Source organism: Ornithorhynchus anatinus, chromosome 2 (genome assembly GCF_004115215.2).
Source record: "Ornithorhynchus anatinus isolate Pmale09 chromosome 2, mOrnAna1.pri.v4, whole genome shotgun sequence".
NCBI lineage: Eukaryota > Metazoa > Chordata > Mammalia > Monotremata > Ornithorhynchidae > Ornithorhynchus > Ornithorhynchus anatinus.
Genome location: NC_041729.1, coordinates 163,210,412 through 163,224,805, shown reverse-complemented (window position 1 = coordinate 163,224,805; position 14,394 = coordinate 163,210,412). Strand labels below are relative to the sequence as shown.

Sequence of the window (14,394 nt, the reverse complement as noted above, 5' to 3'; positions counted from 1 at the left end):
AGCGCTGGGGGGGTATACAAGGGGATCAGCTTGTCCCATATGGGGCTCACAGCCTTAATCCCCATTTTACAGATGAGGGAACTGAGGCCCAGAGAAGTGAAGCGACTTGCCCCAAGTCATACAGCCGATAAGTGGCAGAGCCGGGATTCGAACCCACGACCTCTGACTCCCAAGCCCGGGCTCTTTCCACTGAGCCACGCCGCTTCTCTAAATAAACAGATAAACGGCAAGCAGACCTAAGGAAATTCTGATAACTCCAGAATCGGAGAGGTTAATAGATATCGCCTTTTCCCCTCTCCCTAATAATAATGTCGGTATTTGTTACGCGCTCACTATGTGCAGAGCACTGTTCTAAGCGCTGGGGGAGATACAGGGTCATCAGGTTGTCTCACGTGGGGCTCCCAGTCTTCATCCCCATTTTACAGATGAGCAAACTGAGGCCCAGAGAAGTGAAATGACTTGCCCACGGTCACACAGCTGAGCAGTGGAGGAGCCAGGATTCGAACCCATGACCTCCGACTCCTAAGTCCGGGCTCTTTCCACTGAGCCACGCTGCTTCTCACGTCTCTCCCCGGGATCACATCTACCCACTCTGATCTACTGTACTTTTCCAAGGGCTTAGTCCAGTGCCCGGCACTCGGTGAGCGCTCAGTAAATACCCTCGATTGATTCAATTCGTTATTCACTCAATCATTCGATGGTATTTATCGAGCGCCCACCGGGTGCCGAGCACTGTACTAAGCGCTGGGAAAGTACAATTCAGCAAGAAATAGAGACAATCCCTAGTTTCTCTCTAGTTCTCTCTAGACTTTAATCCTTAAGACTGGGATTAAAAACTCTGAGTCTCATGTGGGACAATCTGATCATCTTGTTTCTACCCTGGCACTTAGAACAGTGCTTGGCACATAGCGAGCGCTTACCAAATACCATCATAAGAATAATAATAACCTTGTATCCGCCCCAGCGCTTAGAACGGTGCTTGGCACATGGTAAGAGCTTATCAAATACCATGATAAGGATAACAATAATAATAACCTTGTATCTCCCCTAGCGCTTAGGACAGTGCTTGGCACGCAGTGAGCACCTAACAAATACCATAATTAGAATAACAATAATAATAACCTTGTAATTACCCCTGGCGCTTAGGACAGTGCTTGGCACATCATAAGAGAAGCAGCATAGCTCAGTGGAAAGAGCATGGGCTTTGGAGTCAGAGGTCATGAGTTCGAATCCCGGCTCTGCCACTTGTCAGCTGTGTGACTGTGGGCGAGTCACTTAACTGCTCTGTGCCTCAGTTACCTCATCTGTAAAATGGGGATTGAGATTGTGAACCCCACGTGGGACAACCTGATTCCCCTGTGCCTACCCCAGCGCTTAGAACAGTGCTCGGCACATAGTAAGCGCTTAACAGATACCAACATCATCATCATCATCATAAGGGCTTAACAAATACTACCATAATAAGCATAACAAATAATCTATAACCTTATATCTCCCTCAGCGTTTAGAGCAGTGTTTGGCCCAGGGTAAGCGCTTAACAAATACCATAATAAGTATAACAAACGAGAATAATAACCTTGTATCTCCCCCAGCGCTTAGGACAGGGCTCGGCACATGGTAAGGGCTTAACAAAGGCCATAAGAATGAGAAGAATGACAAGAATAATAACCTTGAATCACCCCCAGCGCTTAGGACAGGGCTCGGCACATGGTAAGGGCTTAACAAAGGCCATAAGAATGAGAAGAATGACAAGAATAATAACCTTGTATCATCCCCAGCGTTTAGGACAGTGCTTGGCACATGGTAAGGGCTTAACAAAGGCCCTAAAAATAAGAAGAATGACAAGAATAATAACCTTGTATCACCCCAGCGCTTAGGACAGTGCTTGACACATGGTAAGGGCTTAACAAAGGCCATAAGAATGAGAAGAATAACAAGAATAATAACCTTGTATCATCCCCAGCGTTTAGGACAGTGCTTGGCACATGGTAAGGGCTTAACAAAGGCCATAAAAATAAGAAGAATGACAAGAATAATAACCTTGTATCACCCCAGCGCTTAGGACAGTGCTTGGCACATGGTAAGGGCTTAACAAAGGCCATAAGAATAAGAAGAATAACAAGAATAATACCCTTGTATCACCCCAGCGCTTAGGGCAGGGCTTGGCACATGGTAAGGGCTTAACAAAGGCCATAAGAATAAGAAGAATGACAAGAATAATAACCTTGTATCACCCCAGCGCTTAGGACAGGGCTCGACACATGGTAAGGGCTTAACAAAGGCCATAAGAATGAGAAGAATAACAAGAATAATAACCTTGTGTATCACCCCCAGCGCTTAGGACAGGGCTCGGCACATGGTAAGGGCTTAACAAAGGCCATAAGAATAAGAAGAATGACAAGAATAATAACCTTGTATCACCCCCAGCGCTTAGGACAGTGCTTGACACATGGTAAGGGCTTAACAAAGGCCATAAGAATAAGAAGAATGACAAGAATAATAACCTTGAATCACCCCCAGCGCTTAGGACAGTGCTTGGCACATCGTAAGGGCTTAACAAAGGACATCATAAGAATAATAAGGAAAACAAGAACAATAACTTTGTATCACCCCCAGCGCTTAGGACAGTGCTTGGCACAAGGTACGGGCTTAACAAATGCCATAAGAATAACAAGAATGTTAACCTTGTATCCCCCACAACGCTTAGGACAGTGCTTGGCACATCGTAAGGGCTTAACAAAGGACATAATAAGAATAACAAGAATAAGAACCTTGTATCTCCCCCAGCGCTTAGGACCATGCTTGGCACATGGTAAGGGTTTAACAAATACCATAATAAGAAGAAGAATAACAAGAATAAAAACCTTGTATCTCCCCCAGCGCTTAGGACAGTGCTGGGCACCTAGTAAGGGTTTAACAAATGCCATCATAATAATGAGGATAACGAGAATCGTAACCTTGTATCTCCCCCCAGCGCTTAGGACAGTGCTTGGCACATGGTAAGGGTTGAACCAAAGTCATAAGAATAATAAGAAGAATAAGAACAATAACCTTGTGTCTCCCCCAGCGCTTAGGACAGTCCTTGGCACCTAGTAAGGGCTTAATAAAGAATGCGATGATGATGCTGCTGAGGCTGAGGATGCTGATTGCCCCCCTTCCCCCCGGGAGAGTCTCTCCCCGCTGTCTCTGAGTGTCTCTGAGTGTCTCTGTGTGTCTCACCATGGGGCAGGCGGGGCGGGGCGGGGCGGTGTTTACTCTCGGCCGGGCGTTGCCATGACAACCGGCCCCGCCCCTCCGCCCGGCCCCGCCCTCCGCGCAGCCGCAGTGGTGCTTCCCCCCCCTCCCGCTCCCGCCCTCCGCGCAGCCGCAGTGCGGCTTCCCCCCCCTCCTCCCTCCCGCCCTCCGCGTAGCCGCAGGGCGGGTCCCCTCCTTCCCTCCCCGCCCTCCGCGCAGCCGCAGTGCGGCTCCCCTCCCCGCCCTCCGCGCCCTCCGCGCAGCCGCAGTGCGGCTCCCCCGCCCCCCGCGCAGCCGCAGTGCGGTTCCCCCGCCCTCCCGCGCAGCCGCAGTGCGGCTCCCGTCCGCCCCGCCCCACGTCGGGCAGTTTTGCGACGGGGCGGGGCGACGTTTTACGGCCGTGCTGCCGGAAAGCGGGCGGGCGAGGTCGGGGCTTTGGGCCTTGTTCCCCTCAGCCGGTAGGGAACAGTGGGGCACTGTTAATAATAATAATGTTGGTATCTGTTAAGCGCTTACTACGTGCCGAGCACTGTTGTAAACGCTGGGGTAGACACAGGGGAATCAGGTTGTCCCACGTGGGGCTCACGGTCTTCATCCCCATTTTCCAGAGGAGGTCACTGAGGCACCGAGAAGGGAAGTGACTTGCCCCAGGTCACACAGCTGACAAGTGGTAGAGGCTGGATTCGAACCCATGACCTCTGACTCCGAAGCCTGGGCTCTTTCCACTGAGCCAAGCGCTGGGGGAGATGCAGGGTCATCAGGTGGTCCCACGGGAGGCTCACAGCCTTCATCCCCGTTTTAAGCCTAATAATGTTGGTATTGGTTAAGGATTATGATTATGTCGACAATCCCTCATAATCATAATAATGTTGGTATTTGTTAAGCGCTTACTATGTGCAGAGCACTGTTCTAAGCGCTGGGGGAGATACAGGGTCATCAGGTTGTCCCATGTGAGGCTCACAGGCTTAATCCCCATTTTCCAGATGAGGGAACCGAGGCACAGAGAATAATAATGTTGGTATTTGTTAAGCGCTTACTATGTGCAGAGCACTGTTCTAAGTGCTGGGGTGGATACAGGGTCATCAGGTTGTCCCACGTGAGGCTCGCAGTCTTCATCCCCATTTTACAGAGCACGGGAATGGTAATAATAATATTGGTATTTGTTAAGCGCTTACTATGTGCAGAGCACCGTTCTAAGCGCTGGGGGAGATCCAGGGTCATCAGGTTGTCCCACGTAGGGCTCACAGTCTTAATCGAGAAGCAGCGTGGCTCAGTAGAAAGAGCGTGGGCTTTGGAGTCAGAGGTCATGAGTTCGAATCCCAGCTCTGCCCCTTGTCAGCAGTGTGACTGTGGGCGAGTCACTTCACTTCTCGGTGCCTCAGTTCCCTCATCTGTAGAATGGGGACTAAGACTGTGAGCCCCACCTGGGACAATCTGATTCCCCTGTATCTCCCCCAGTGCTTAGAACAGTGCTCGGCACATAGTAAGCGCTTAACAAATACCAACATTATTATTATTATTATTAATCCCCATTTTACAGAGCATGGAATAGTAATAATAATAATATTGGTATTTGTTAAGCGCTTACTATGTGCCGAGCACTGTTCTAAGTGCTGGGGGAGATACAAGATAATCAGTTTGTCCCACGTGAGGCTCACAGTCCTCATCCCCATTTGACAGATGAGGTCACTGAGGCCCAGTGAAGTGACTCGCCCACGGTCACACAGCTGACAAGTGGCAGGGCCATTTGTTAAGCGCTTACTATGTGCAGAGCACTGTTCTAAGCGCTGGGGGAGATGCAGGGTCATCAGGTTGTCCCACATGCGGCTCACAGTTAATCCCCATTTTAATCATAATAATAATGTTGGTATTTGTTAAGCACTTACTATGTGCAGAGCGCTGTTCTATGCGCTGGGGGAGATACAGGGGAATCAGGTTGTCCCATGTGGGGCTCACAGTCTTCATCCCCATTTTCCAGATGAGGTCACTGAGGCCCAGAGAAGTGAAGTGACTCGCCCACAGTCACACAGCTGACAAGTGGCAGGGCCATTTGTTAAGTGCTCACTATGTGCAGAGCACTGTTCTAAGCGCTGGGGGAGATGCAGGGTCATCAGGTTGTCCCACCTGAGGCTCACAAATTAATCCCCATTTTACAGATGAGGTCACTGAGGCCCAGTGAAGTGACTTGCCCACAGTCACACAGCTGACAAGTGGTGGAGCCGGGATTCAAACCCATGACCTCTGACTCCCAAAGATGCTGGTCATCGTCATCTAAATCATAATAATAATATTCATCAGTTGTGGTATCTGTGAAGCGCTTGGTTTCCCACCCGGGGATGGTCCTCCTCCTCCTCCTCATCAATAATCGTGATAATCAGATGTGGTATTTGTAAAGCGCTTGGTTTCCCGTAGGGCGATTGGAATCCTAATCGTAATTATAATATTCACAAAATGGATTTGTTAAGCGCTGGGTTTCTGATGAGGGATTGTCTTCATCATAATCCTAATCAAATGTGGTATTTCTTAAGTGTTTGTTTTCTGATAGGGCCATTGGAATCATAATCCTAATAATAATATTAGTAAATTGGGGGATTTGTGAAGCACTTGGTTTCCCACAGGGGGGTGGTCATCATAATCCTAATAATAATATTAGTAAATTGGGGTATATGCCAAGCGCTTGGTTTCCCATGGGGGGTGATCATCATAATCCTAATAATAATATTAGTAAATTGGGGTATATGCCAAGCGCTTGGTTTCCCATAGGGGGGTGATCATCATAATCCTAATAATAATATTAGTAAATTGGGGTATTTGTGAAGCGCTTGGTTTCCCATAGGGGGTGATCATCATAATCTTAATAATAATGTTAGTAAATTGGGGTATTTGTGAAGCACTCGGTTTCCCATAGGGGGATGGTCATCATCATCATCTTAAATAATAATGTTAATAAAGTGTGGTATTTGTTAAGCAATTGGTTTCTGATAAGCAGGATGGGTCAGTGGAAAGAGCCCGGGCTTGGAAGTCAGAGATCATGGGTTCGAATCCCTACTCCACCACTTGTCAGCTGTGTGACCTTGGGCAAGTCACTTCACTTCTCTGGGCCTCAGTTTCCTCATCTGTAAATGGGGATGAAGACTGAGCCCCACGTGGGACAACCTGATGACCCTGTATCTCCCCCAGCGCTTAGAACAGGGCTCTGCACATAGTAAGTGCTTAACAAATACCAATATTATTATTATTATTATGAGGGATTGTCAACATAATCACGATGCTAATCAAATGTGGTATTTCTTAAGTGTTTTCTGAAAGGGCGATTGGAATCATAATCCTAATAATAATATTAGTAAATTGGGGTATTTGTGAAGCGCTTGGTTTCTCATAGGGGGATGGTCAACATAGTCATAATATATAATAATATTAATCAATTGTGGTGTTTGCTAAGAGCTTGGTTTCTGATAGGGGGGTGGTCATCATAATAGTGATCCTAATAACGATAAGATGTGGTATTTAAGTGCTTGTTTCCCGATATGGCGATTGTAATCGTAATCCTAATAATAATATTAGTAAATTGGGGTGTTCGTGAAGCGCTTGGTTTCCCATAGGGGGACGGTCATCGTAGTCATAATATGTAATAATATTAATCAATTGTGGTATTTGCTAAGCGCTTGGTTTGTAATAGGGGGGTGGTCATCACAATAGTGATCCTAATAACGATAAGATGTGGTATTTGTTAAGTGCTTGTTTCCCGATATGGCGATTGTAATCATAATCTTAATATATACTTATATTAGGAAAATGTGGTATTTGCTGAGCGCTTGGTTTCTGATGGGGGATTGTAATCGTAATCATAATTTTAAAATGTGGTATTGGTTAAGTGTTTCGTTTCTTATAGGGGGATTGATGATGATGAGGATGATCAGCATGGCTCAGTGGAACGAACCTGGGCTTAGGAGTCAGACGTCATGGGTTCTAATCCCGGCTCTGCCACCTGTCAGACAGTAAGCGCTTAACGAACAGCACAATTATTATTATCTTATCTGTAAAATGGGGATGAAGACTGTGAGCAACTTAACAAATTAACACTTAACAAATACCAACATTATGATGATGATGATGAGGTATTTGTTAAGCACTTACTATGTGCCAAGCACTGTTCTAAGCACTGGGGGGATACAAGGTAATCAGGTTGTCCCACGTGGGGCTCACGGTCTTCGTCCGCATTTGAGGGAACTGAGGCCCAGAGAAGTGAAGTGACTTGCCCAAAGTCACACAGCAGGCTAGTGGCGGAGCTGGGATCGGAACCCACGACCTCTGACTCCCAAGCCCGGGCTCTTTCCACTGAGCCGTGCTACTTGATGCTGGGTTGTGATAATAATAATAATAGATAATGAAAAATCTGGTATTAAGTGCTTGGTTTCGGACAGGGGGATTGTAATAATAATAACAAATTGTGGGATTTATTAATCGCTTGGTTTAAGATAGGGGATTGCAGTGATGATAATTGTGCTATTCGTTAAGCGCTTACTGTCTGCCAGGCACCGTACTAAGCGCTGGGTTGGATCCAAGCAAATGGGTTTGGACCCGGTCCTTGCCCGGCGTGGGGCTCACCGTCTCAATCCCTAGTTTACCGATGAGGGAACTGAGGTCCAGAGAAGCGATGGCAGTTGTCCAAGGTGACACAGCAGACAAGTGGCAGAGTCGGGATTGGAACCCAGGTCCTTCTGAGCCCCAGGCCCGGGCTCTAGCCGCCAGGCCAGGCTGCGAAGCCGTGATTGTCCGTGGCTATTTCTGCACTCGGGCGTTCTGTCCATCCGTCCCTCTCTCCACCTGCTTTCGCTCAGGGGGACCGTCCGCTGCGCTTTCTTCTTTCAGAGCCTTCCGCCCCTCCCTCCGCTTGTCCTCTGTACTTTCCGCAGTCGGACATTACATCCCCCTTCCCCTCTGCGCTGTGCTCATTTGTATATATAATTTATTACCCTATTTATTTTGTTAACGAGGTGTACATCTCCTTGGTTCTGTTTATCTTGATGATGTTGTTTTTGTTTTCTGTTTTGCCGTCTGTCTCCCCCGTTGAGACTGTGAGCCCGTCGTTGGGCAGGGATCGTCTCTCTCTCTGTTGCCAAATTGTCCATTCCGAGCGCTCAGTACGGTGCTCTGCACACAGTGAGTGCTCAATAAATACGATTGAATGAATGAATAAAAAAGCACCTATATAATGCCATATTTAGAGTTCAATCAGTCATATTTTTGGAGCACTCACTAAGCACTTACTAAGCATTTGGGCAAGTACAATATAACAGAGTTGGTGGATAGATTCCCTGCCCGTAACGGATTTGGAGACACGACTGATGGTGGTCTATGAGCGTCTAGTTCAGTGCCTGGCACACGTAAGCGCTTAACTACCATAAAAAGAGAGAGCGACTGTCTGATAAGGCCCAGTCATTTTTTGTTGTGTTGGCAGGACCCAGAGAAATTTTCCCTTTTGCCTCTTTAAGAGGCTTTTGCTGGAAATGAGCCACTCCTTTTTTGAGTCCAAGCTTCTAATAATAATAATTATGGTGTCTGTGAAGCGCTTAACTGTGTGCCAAGCACTAAGCGCTGGGGCGGACACGAACCGGTCGGGTTGGACACAGTCCCCGTCCCACGTGGGGCTCACGGTCTCAAATCCCCCTTTTACCGATGAGGTAACGGAGGCCCAGAGAAGTGAAGCGACTTGCCCAGGGTCACATAGCAGACAAGCGGCGGATCCGGGATTAGAACCCGGGACCTTCGGACTCGCAGGCCCGGGCTCTACCCGTTACGCCATGCTGCTTCTCAGATTGCAAGTTCGCTGTGGGCAGGAACGTTTATATCGATTCCGTTCTGTGGAACTCTCCCAAGGGCTTAAGCGTAATTATTAGAGGACTTGGGTTCTAATCCTACGCTCCCCATCTTCCCTGCTGTGTGACCTTAAGCAAGTCACTTCTCTGGGCCTCAGTTTCCTCATCTGCAAAGTGGGGATTACATCTTCCTCCCTCCTACTTAGGTCGTGAGCCCCTCGGGGGACAAGGACCGTGTCCTTAGCGTTCAGTGTAATAATTGTACTTTCCCAACCGCTTAGCACAGTGCTGTGCACTCAGAAGCGATCAGTAAATACCACCGGTTGATGTTGAACAACGTCACCTTATCCCAAACCGACAGGAGACGGTCACAGGAGCGAAATTGTTTCTTGACCTTGAGCTTGCGAGTTTACAAGTTAACAGTTGCTGTGATTAGACAAGCCACGGAAGCAGGACAGAGTGTATGGACGAATTGGCAGAGCGCCAGAAAGGGGAGATATTCTTTCTCTTTAGTTCATTTAGTCGTATTTATTGAGCGCTTACTGTGCGCAGAGCACTGGACTAAGCCCTTGGAAGGTACAATTCAGCAACAGATTGAGACCATCCCTACCCCACAACGGACTCACATCTTGTGTGTGCGCTTTGTCAAGCCGTTAGGAAAAAACCAAAAAACCTACCATTCATTCATTCGGTCGTATTTATTAAATTGTGGTATTTGTTAAGCGCTTACTATGTGCAAAGCACTGTTCTAAGCGCTGGGGGATACAAGGTGATCAGTTTGTCCCACGTGGGGCTCACAGTTTTAATCCCCATTTGACAGATGAGGGAACTGAGGCACAGAGAAGTTAAGTGACTTGCCCAGGGTCACACAGCTGACTAGCGGCGGAGCCGGGATTAGAACCCGTGATCTCTGACTCCCCAGCCCGCGCTCTTCCCACTGAGCCACGCTGCTTCTCACTTGAGCGCTTACCGTGTGCAGAGCACTGTACTAAGCGCTTGGGAAAGTACAATCCCTGTCTTGTTTTTGTTTTCTGTTTTGCTCTGCCGTCCGTCTCCCCCGATTAGACCGTAAGCCCGTCAATGGGCAGGGACGGTCTCTATCTGTTGCCGATTTGTCCATTCCAAGCGCTTAGTACAGTGCCCTGCACATAGTGAGCGCTCAATAAATACTATTGACTGAATGAGTACAATGCAGCGATAAAGAGTGACATTCCCCGCCTACAAGGAGCTTACAGGGAACATCACTCTGCCACTTGTCTGCCCTGTGACCTTGGTCAAGTCCCTTACTTCTCTGGGCCTCAGTTACCTCCTCTGTAAAATGGGGGTCGAGGCTGTGAGCCCCTCAAGGGACAAGGATTGGGTCCCGATTAGCGTGTGTCCACCCCAGCGCTTAGTACAGTGCCTGGCACACAGTAAGCGCTTTTACCAATACGATGATTGTTATTCATTATTACCACGGAATCTCCCAGCCGATCTCCAAGAAAAAGTAGTCGTTATCCTTGAAAACTGAGCGTGTTCTGAAACGTTTGAGCGCTTGCTACGTGCGGAGTCGGTCGGACGACCCCCTCCCTTCCCACAAGGAGCGTACAAGAACCGCCCCCTCCAGACTGTAAGCTCGTGGCGGGCAGGGAATGCCACTGTTTATTGTTGGGTTGTACTTTCCCAAGCGCTAAGTACGGCGCTCTGCACAAAGTAAGCGCTCAGTAAATACGATGAAATGAATGAATTACTAAGTGGTTTCTGAGCCACCAGTGCTTAAATGTGGGGTTCATTTTCCAGGTGATTTGAGTGCTTCTCTAAAGTTGGGTGTTCCTTATAATAGTAATAATAATTATGGTGTTTGTTAAGCGTTTACTATGTGCAGAGTACTAATAATGTTGGTATTTGTTAAGCGCTTACTATGTGCCGAGCACCGTTCTAAGCGCTGGGGTAGATACAGGGTGATCAGGTCGTCCCACGTGGGGCTCACAGTCTTCATCCCCATTTTCCAGATGAGGGAACTGAGGCCCAGAGAAGTGAAGTGACTCGCCCACAGTCACACAGCTGACAAGTGGCAGAGCTGGGATTCGAACTCATGACCTCTGACTCCCAAGCCCGGGCTCTTTCCACTGAGCCACGCTGCTTCTCTAAGCGCTGGGGTAGATACAGGGTGATCAGGTTGCCCCACTTGGGGCTCACATTTTTTAATCCCCGTTTTTACAGATGAGGTAACCGAGGCCCAGAGAAGTTAAGTGACATGCGTTAAGTGGCGGAGCCGGGATTAGTACCCACGACCTCTGCCTCCCAAGCCCGGGCTCTTTCCACTGAGCCACGCTGCTTCTCAAGCTGGGGTATTCGTTAAACCCTCACTACGTGTCGAGCGGCCTGCTGAGCGCCGGAGTAGATGCAAGACCGTCAGATAGGACACGGTCCTTGTCCCCCAAGGGCTCACGACCTAAGTAGGAGGGAGGAAGATGTAATCCCCACTTTACAGATGGGGAAACTGAGGCCCAGAGAAGTGACTTGCCTAAGGTCATACAGCAGGGAAGGTGGGGAGCCCAGGATTAGAACCCAAGTCCTCTAATAATAGTAATGATGATGGTATTTGTTAAGCGTGTACTATGTGCTAGGCACTCTACTAAGAGCTGGGGTGGGTACCTAATAATAATAATGATGATGATGATGATGGCATTTATTAAGCACTTACCCCATCCCTAGCTACTGTACTAAGGGCCGGGGTGGATACAAGCAAATCGGGTTGGACACAGTCCCGGTCCCCCATGGGGCTCAAAATCTCAATCCCCATTTTAGAGAGGAGGTAACTGAGGTACAGAGAAGTGAAGCGACCTGCCCGAGATCACACAGCAGACAAGTGGCAGGGCCGAGATTATTACCCACGACCTGCTGATTCCCAGGCCCGGGCCAGCGTGGCTCAGTGGAAAGAGCCCGGGCTTGGGAGTCAGAGGTCATGGGTTCGAATCCCAGCTCTGCTTGTAGCTGTATGACTGTGGGCGAGTCACTTCACTTCTCTGGGCCTCACTTCCCTCATCCGTAAAATGGGGATTAACTGTGAGCCTCACGTGGGACAACCCGATGACCCTGTATCTCCCCCAGCGCTTAGAACGGTGCTCTGCGCATAGTGAGTGCTTAACAAATACCAACATTATTATTATTATCTTTCCACCTTCACGTATGATTGGCGGAATTTTCCATTGGGTTCCAAAACGATACCACCGACAGTAAGTTAGTTTTTTTTGTTTTTATCAGTCTGGGCCAGTGTGCCCCGGGGAGACCCATGGCTGATTAAGAATCCGTGCCGTGCCGTGCCGTGCGGACAGGGACGGACAGTTTTCGCTAAGGAGATGGCACAACTAACCCCGATCTAATTTCAACCTAATCACATCCGAAGCCCGGTCTGAATAATTTGCTTAAAGTATGGTATTGATAAGAAGCAGCGTGGCTCAGCGGAAAGAGCCCGGCCTTCATTCAATAGTATTTCATTCATTCAATAGTATTTATTGAGCGCTTACTATGTGCAGAGCACTGTACTAAGCGCTTGGAATGGACAAATCGGCAACAGATAGAGACCGTCCCTGCCCATTGACGGGCTTACGGTCTAATCGGGGGAGACGGACGGCAGAGCAAAACAGAAAACAAAAACGAGACAGGCCTTGGGAGTCAGAGGTCGTGGGTTCTAATCCCGGCTCCGCCACTCGTCAGCTGTGTGACCGTGGGCGAGTCACTTCACTTCTCTGTGCCTCAGTTACCTCATCTGTAAAATGGGGATGAAGACTGTGAGCCCCACGTGGGACAACCTGATGACCCTGGATCTCCCCCAGCGCTTAGAACGGTGCTCTGCGCATAGTAAGCGCTTAACAAACACCGGCATTATTATTATAACGTAAGAGAGTTGGTAGACAACCCCGGTCCATCGAGGTACTTGAATCTAGTGATGGAAGCAGACTTTAAAATAAATTAATAAATTAAATAAATAAAACAAATATTGATCCTATGTCATCATTCTTTAGATATGTTTACACCTGTGAAGAAAGTGGATTTTTTTCAGTGACCAATGAATATGGCCAACCCTTTGAGAGGAGAAGTATTGACTCTCTATAAGAACGTAAGTAGCTGGATGCCACTTTCAATCCATTCATTCATTCAACCGTATTTACTGAGCGCTTTCGGCGGGCAGAGCCCTTAAGTACTGCTAAACTAAGCGATTAATGGTACGGAACCCGTTTGTTTTGCAGCTGCTGTATCTCGGGAGAGACTATCCAAAAGGAGCAGACTATTTTAGAACTCGCCTGAAGTCCGCCTTTCTCAAAAACAGAGATGTGAGGGACCCGGAGAAGATCAAAGAACTCGTCGCCCGAGGAGAATTCGTAATAAAAGAGCTCGAAGCCTTGTACTTTCTGAGAAAATACCGAGCCATGAAACGACGCTACTACGCAGAAGAGGACAGAGAAAAGTAATCCTTTCTCTAATTGAAGTGTAGCGGTTGAGATGTGAAAGCCTAAATTCAGATAAGAGCGAGAGCCTGGTGTTTATGTAACTCGAATTCTCACCGCTGAGTGTGAGAGATTCAGGATCACGGTCTTAGCTGGACTCACCGCACTGCTGAAATGTTGTAGTAGTTTCAGACTTTGAGACCAAGAGCTCGATCAGAGTCTGTGTCCGTTTGTGGTTTCATCTTGACTAGCAACGGGCACGCCGGTCGGGTGAACCGGATTTTTAAAATGTCGGTGGGTCGAGACGGCTTTGAGGAATTGATACCTGAGCTTTTAATGACCCTAAAATAAATGTTTTGGAAAATGGATTTAGGAGTGTTCAGGGTGGTTTTACCTCTGTTTATGCTGATGCTTGTGTTTCTTCCTAAAGTGTCATAATGACGATAATAATAATAATGATAATTACGGACCTCGTTAAGGGCTCACTATGTGCCAATCACCGTACTAAGCCCTGGGGCAGATACAGGGAAATCGGGTTGGGCACGGTCCCTGTCCCTCGTGGGGCTCACGGTCTCGAACCCCACTTTCCAGATGAGGGAACCGAGGCCCAGAGAAGTGAAGTGACTTGCACAAGGCCACACAGCAGACAAGGGGCGGAGCCGGGATTAGAAACCGTGACCTTCTGACTCCGAGGCCCGGGCTCTAGCCACTGAGCCACGCTGCGGAATTCTCCCCATCTTTCCGGTTGGCCCGGTGAGGGAGAGCTCTCCCGATTTTCAAAACCAACATGAAATCCCACCACGTCCAGGAAGTTTCCCAAATAGTTTCCTTCTCTCCAGGCCCCTCGGAACTTCTTATTTCACAAACACTAGTCAAGCACTTGCTTCCCCATCACTGCAGTCTCTTTTCAG

At 48.2% G+C, this 14,394-nt stretch overlaps 2 protein-coding genes across 5 annotated transcripts in view; one reads left to right on the top strand and one right to left on the bottom strand.

Annotated features, from left to right (window-relative positions):
* DNAI7 (dynein axonemal intermediate chain 7) overlaps positions 1-3,269 on the bottom strand; it is a 45,318-nt gene extending 42,049 nt beyond the window's left edge. For all 3 annotated transcript variants that reach the window (XM_029057348.2, XM_029057358.1, XM_029057366.1), the window contains exon 1: positions 3,220-3,269. In XM_029057348.2, coding sequence (XP_028913181.1) covers positions 3,220-3,222 — 3 coding nt within the window. In that variant the 5' untranslated portion in view covers positions 3,223-3,269. The remainder of the gene's footprint in view (positions 1-3,219) is intronic.
* Positions 3,270-3,598: 329 nt separating this feature from the next.
* ETFRF1 (electron transfer flavoprotein regulatory factor 1) lies at positions 3,599-13,851 on the top strand. 2 transcript variants are annotated; one of them, XM_007665992.4, is made up of 3 exons: positions 3,599-3,692; positions 13,061-13,155; positions 13,286-13,851. In XM_007665992.4, exons 2-3 carry the CDS (start codon positions 13,105-13,107, stop codon positions 13,505-13,507), a joined length of 273 nt encoding a protein of 90 aa, XP_007664182.1. In that variant the 5' UTR covers positions 3,599-3,692; positions 13,061-13,104; the 3' UTR covers positions 13,508-13,851. The 2 variants fall into 2 exon arrangements, with proteins under 2 accessions (XP_007664182.1, XP_001508256.2); XM_001508206.6 differs by lacking the exon at positions 3,599-3,692 and adding an exon at positions 7,205-7,232.
* The last annotated feature ends 543 nt before the right edge of the window (positions 13,852-14,394 follow it).

Excerpts from the sequence above, each read along its gene's own strand:
- ETFRF1 (XM_007665992.4), top strand. The coding sequence starts at position 13,105 with ATGAATATGGCCAACCCTTTGAGAGGAGAAGTATTGACTCTCTATAAG. Across the intron at positions 13,156-13,285 it reads TATTGACTCTCTATAAGAAC|CTGCTGTATCTCGGGAGAGA; the intron begins GTAAGTAGCTGG and ends TTTGTTTTGCAG.